Source organism: Ursus maritimus, unplaced genomic scaffold, assembly GCF_017311325.1.
Source record: "Ursus maritimus isolate PB19 unplaced genomic scaffold, ASM1731132v1 scaffold_19, whole genome shotgun sequence".
NCBI classification, from domain to species: Eukaryota; Metazoa; Chordata; class Mammalia; order Carnivora; family Ursidae; genus Ursus; species Ursus maritimus.
Window position 1 is genome coordinate 22,607,844 of NW_024424341.1, and position 5,494 is coordinate 22,613,337.

The window sequence follows — 5,494 nt, forward strand, 5'->3', positions numbered from 1 at the left end:
AGCAGGAAGGAAGGAGAGTTGGCCCCAAAGCCTTGGGCTTGGGAATAGTTACAGCCTAACACCCAGAGCCTCAGAGAAGAAAAAAGGTTGATCTGGAAACTTCCAGGAGTCCTTGGGGACCAGAGATTTCCCCTCCCTCCTCCCAACCTGGGATGTTGAACAAATGGGAGTTAATCAGCGAGAAGAAGCCACTTCACTGTTGGACACCCTGCTCACACACCAAAGGCTGGTGCTGGGTGCCAGGCTCTGTCACTGGCCATCCAGCCCCATTTTTGGAAATCAGTATTGGGGCTTACTGTTAGAAAAAGCCTGGCCTGGGGCAAGAGGCATTGTTCTGGGCTCTGTTCTGCAGAAGCTCCCTCACTCTCTGGGCCTTGGTTTCCTCAGCTATAAAATTAGGGAGTCGGACCGTCTACTCTCTAAAAATATTCCCGGTCTTGCATTTTCTGACCTTCTGCGCTAGACCCCCAAAAAACTAACCTTGGTAGCCCCATCGAGGTGGGGACCTATAAGCAGGCATAGACCTGAGGCCTGGCACTGGGCCAGGCCTAGTCTGCTGTCTCATTCCTCTTTCCTGGAGAGGCCAAAACTGAACCCTAATAGGATGGCAAGCTGTGATGTTAGAACTGTGGGTCAGGGCTGAGGTGAAAGGCCTTAGATTCCCCCAAGGAGCATCCTCAGGCAGTCTGGCTCTGTGCTAATGGAAGGGGCCTGGGGTGTGTCTTTTTCTGGGCAGCGTTACCAGTGGAAAGATCAGAAAACTGTGACATACAAGTGAGTGGTAACACAGTGGTCAGCAGGATGTGAATGTCATTAACCCCATTATTATAAACCTGACCAGGCCATATTGGTACAAAAGGTATCTTTATTGAGGTCTGGGTAAGAATTAGGCACTTGGCCAGAGCAGCAGCTTAAATATGAGGCAAGCACGCAGGGGTTAGCCATGCCCAGGGGCTAGGTTGGGGCAGTGAGGCTATAGGCACAGACTCTCCCCAGACAGCCAAAAGTCAGGGAGGAAGGGGAAGGGGACGTAGAGCAGTCTGGGTCAGAGGCCTGGTGGGCTAGCCCTGTGAGGCTGGGCAGAAAGCACTGGGTGGTAGGTCCAGCAGGGAGGGGACAGGGCTCTCTTGCTCCACGTGCCCTTTAGGCCCAGGCCTGAGCCTCTGCTGGAGGCAGCCGCACTGGGGGCCTTCCCAGGCCTTACTTCTTCACCTTGGCATCATAGGTGCCTGCATTCTTATAGGCACTCACATAGCCGCTGTCATCCAGGATGTCCTGACGTCCAGCAATGCCCTTGCCCTTGCCGCTCTCATCGAAGCGCTCCTTGTGGGAGCCTGTGTACTTGCTGGTGTCGGTCAGCCGTTCAACAGCACCTCCTGTCTTTGCTTTCTGTTCGGATAGAGTTGTTCCCCCGGGGATGCCTTGTTAGGGAGTCCAGACCTCCACCCCCAGCCGTGATTCCCCATATCCCCCTCAGTGGCCACCCAAGACCAGCCAGGGTACTTACGGTGACGCCCACATTGGCTGGTTCCTTGCCTGCCACCAGCTGACAGATAGCATCAAAGGCTTCCTCCTTACTCTTCCCTTTGAATCGCTTCATTGCCAGCTCTTCTAGGGCCTTCTTGAACTCCTCATAGTTGATAACCCGAGCAGACTTTCCCCTGCCAGGTATGTGGGCACCATGAGTTTTCCCCCTTCTCCATGTCTTCCCTAGTTCCAGCCCCCCAGTTCCCCACCTTCTGGGAACATCAGAAGCAAGGACTGCCTGGGGCTCACTTGACTTTGGAGAAGACGATGTCGACATCCGTCCCTGTCACGGCCTTTCCATCAGCCACCTTGCAGTCCTTGCACAGCTTGGCCCAGTTCTTGCCATTCATCTCTTGCCCACTGGCCTTGGGGTCACCATGGATGGCAAATTTGCGGAAGCTTTCCTCCAGCCCAGCCACATCTGTGCTCGTTGCCATGCCACCCTGTAGGGAGGACCCACCTCAGTCACCTCCCAGCCAAGCTGCGCCTCCCCTCCCCAAGGCACAGAACATCACTGCCTCTACCTCAACACCTACCAAGGTCTGAGTTATGGGCACTTATGCCATATACCCTCTGAATTGGAGATGGAGCTGCCTGGGGAGAGAGGCCAGCACTCAGTGTGTCCCTGGGCCCCAGAGCTCCGAGAGGAAAGGTGTGGTCACTTAATGCCAGCTCTGGCTTAGAGTGGAGTTCAGAAGATGAAATCATGATGCCCACACAAGGCTGGGAACAGAGTGGCACTGTCCTGAAAGACTATGAGGGCAGCAGCTGGGGCCATGGCTTTGTCTGGCCCTGGCACAAGGCCTGCTTGGGTGGAAGTGAGGGTGGTGGAGCTGGCCCCCCTCCCTAGGAGTTCCATGCCGAGCTAGGTCAGGGCCAGGCCAGGCTGCTGGTTGGGCAGGTATTTAGTGAGGACGGGGTCTCTGTCAGAGTCATGAGGATCCAGCAAGACCCAGCCCAGGCTGAGAAGGGAGCCAAAGCATGAGCAGGGGTGCATGCCTTAGGCAAGGGTGCAGCTGGCCCAGCCAGGACCTTGTTACTATTTGCTGTTAAACAAAAACATGAGGGGAGCAAGAGTCTGGGGCTGGCCTGGCCACAGTTTGTGAAGCCTGGAGACAGTTGCTAAGGGAGGGTAGTGCTACTTGGAGAATGTTGCTAAGGGCAGGATGGTGTCAGGGCGGCTCAGAGAGAAGCTCCCAGTGCTGCTGGGCTGGGCTGGGCTGGGCTAGGGAACTGGGGCCCACGGGTGCGGCACACCAGCACTCCCAGTGCCTGGGGCACAACCGTGGCTGCCTGGCCCCTTGCCATCCATTGGCACTGTAACCTCCCAGTCTGTAGAGTTTAGGAGGAGCAGGTGATTTGGGGACTAGGATGGGTAGGGGTTGTAGAGTTATGAGCCAGCCCCGAGAGGCATGTTGGTGACTGGAACTACGGCCTTGGTCCTATAATCCTCACACCTACCCCCTACATTGAAGCATTTTCCCCCAGTGTCTACCCCTTCAGTCTTCTATGGAAGCCCCTGGCCACACCCTGAGCACCATCACACCAGTCCACACTCCCACAGCTGAATGCACTCAGCCCTGGCTCTCAACATTCTCAGCCTTATTCCCCTGACCACACCCTTAACCAGCCCTGGGACTGAGGGCCTGGACCATTACCTCAGCACCCACCCCCACACATCTAACAGCTCTGTACAGAAACCCACCAATAATACCCTCAGCCCTGCACTAAAGTGTCCCTCCTACACCCTCACAGTCCCCCCGCAGTCCTCTGGCCACACCTACAGCCCTGCACTGAAACTTCCTCCATGTAACACAGCCCAGTACTGAGGACTCCTTGACCACATGTTCAGCCCTCCACTGCAGCTGCCTCCATCCACACACACCCCAGTCCTGGGATTAGGAGCCCCATCCACATACCCGTAGCTCTTACTGAGCCCCCTAACTAGAGCTTCACAACTCACCCCCTCTCCATACGCCTGTAGCCTCCGACCACATCCTCAAGCCTACCCTTGTCCACACACCCACAGTCTTCTGGCCTCATGCTCAACCCTCCCTGAAGCCCCCCAGATGTCCACATCCACAGACTTGCATTTCCAGACTCCCAGGTACTGCACTGAGAGTCCGCATGTTAAGACTCCCTGAGCACACCCTCCATCTCCACCGCAGCCTCCTGACCACACCCTCAGTCGTGTGCTCAGCAAACATCTACCTCTGCCTTTTATCCTAAGGCCTCCAGTGATCACAGCCTGGGCCCCTACAGAACTACACCCCCTTTACATTTACCACTGGCCTTAACACTGAAAACCCTCTCCCAGTGACCATCCTCACCAATCCCTAAATTGCAATTTCTGGGACTGGGGTCCCCCACAACCCCTACATTGTAATGACCCTGTGGGCCCACAATCCCAGTCCACACAGCACTCTCCTTCCCTCTCTCTACACTTCGACCTCCCACCAGGGATCCAAAGATCCGACCCAAGGGTAAAGTCTGAGGGAGCTTGCGGAGCATAGATGCTTGTCCCAGGTGACTGGAAGGATCCTGCATCTAGTGCTCACACTCTCGTCTGTGGGAAGGAGGATTCTTGGTACTAATCAGGTGGAGCCAGGTCGCAGGCCATAGTCCCAGGAGTCTGCAGGCCAAGGATGCAGCAGCCACGCCCAAGAACTGGGGCCACCCGCTGGCTCCCACTGGGACAGCTGGAGTCATCAATCAGCCGGGCGAGCTGGTGGGGGAGGAACGCCTGGGGCCCAGGGCAGGGCCGCTCGGCTGGCTCAGTACCATCTGGGGTTGGAACCCCTTTCAGGGCGCTCCCACCCCACCCCCTTCCTTATCATGCAGGATACGAATTAGGGTGGTCGGCGCCTGGGTCTCTTACCTGCTTCTACTTCGTGGCTGTTCCCGCGGTGCGTGCTCGATGGACAGAAGGACGCAAGAACGGACCGACGGACACGGGAGACCAGGCAGCTCCAAAGCTCTGCTCCCTGCCGGCTCCGGGGCGGGACTGCAGCCCGGGCGGTTCCGCCGTATTATCCCCTGTTTCTCGGTCTCCATAGAGACGGCGAGTCCCACCCCCAGGGCTGTCTCGGCGGGAGAATGACCAAGGTCACGCTGGCCCCACCCACCGGACCCCGCCCCCTCCGGCTCTACCGCCTTTGCGCTGGGGGAGACCGGCCCTCTGCAGCTCTCGACGTCCTTGGATGACCCCCTAATGGGAAAACAGCCTCATCCGGGGCTTCGCCCAAAGTTCAAAACAGGCCCCCACCTCCGCGGGGGAGATGAAGCTTCCCAAAGCTGCAGCAGAAGGCCATTTGGGAGCTGGAGCGGGCAGGGGTTGGGAGGGGTGCAGGAGGTGGGGTGGGGGGAGCTGGGGTGGGAGAAGAGCGAGAAGTCCCTTCCCTCAATGACAGTGGGGTCTAGAGCTGGCTCAAGGCCACAGCTCTCCAATTAACGTGTGGCATACCCAGGCCACAACTCGGGAGCATTGGGAGCAGGAGGGAACAATGAGCGAATCACGAGTGCCCAGCCCCAGAATCCTGGTACACCGACTGCCATCCCAACTGCAGGAAAAGCTCCAGGACCTCTGGGGTCCGTGTACTCCTTTATTCCCATTCTACCCCAGTGTCGGCCTCGAAGTCTCTGCCCCTGCTGCTGCCTCCGGATCCCAAAGCCTGTTTTCCCTAAGGATAAACGCTATCTTCAAGAAAAATAACCTTCTCCAGGCAGCCTTCCAAGGACTTTTCACAACCAGGAGCCCTGTACCTGAGCGCCTCCGGTCCACGTGTACCTTTCCATACGACGATCTGGGTGGTGACTCAATGTACGAGCCCCTCCCACCCCCGCGCCTAGGCCGACTGACCACGGTTCAGCTCCAGGATGGCCTGTGGCCCTCGCCATTAAGAAAGTATGCACTAAGTCCGCAAAAGCATTATAAAAAAGAAAAGAAAAGAAAAGAAAAGAAAAGAAA

The 5,494-nt window shown here is 57.0% G+C and overlaps 1 protein-coding gene across 1 annotated transcript; it reads right to left on the reverse strand.

Annotated features, from left to right (window-relative positions):
• Positions 1 to 845: 845 nt before the first annotated feature.
• Positions 846 to 4,562, reverse strand: TPPP3 (tubulin polymerization promoting protein family member 3). The gene is made up of 4 exons (XM_008702469.2): positions 4,406 to 4,562; positions 1,777 to 1,970; positions 1,508 to 1,661; positions 846 to 1,389 (listed from the first exon to the last, which is right to left on the reverse strand). The coding sequence occupies exons 2-4, from the start codon at positions 1,962 to 1,964 to the stop codon at positions 1,201 to 1,203; spliced, it is 531 nt and encodes a 176-aa protein (XP_008700691.1). The 5' UTR covers positions 1,965 to 1,970; positions 4,406 to 4,562; the 3' UTR covers positions 846 to 1,200.
• Positions 4,563 to 5,494: the final 932 nt, after the last annotated feature.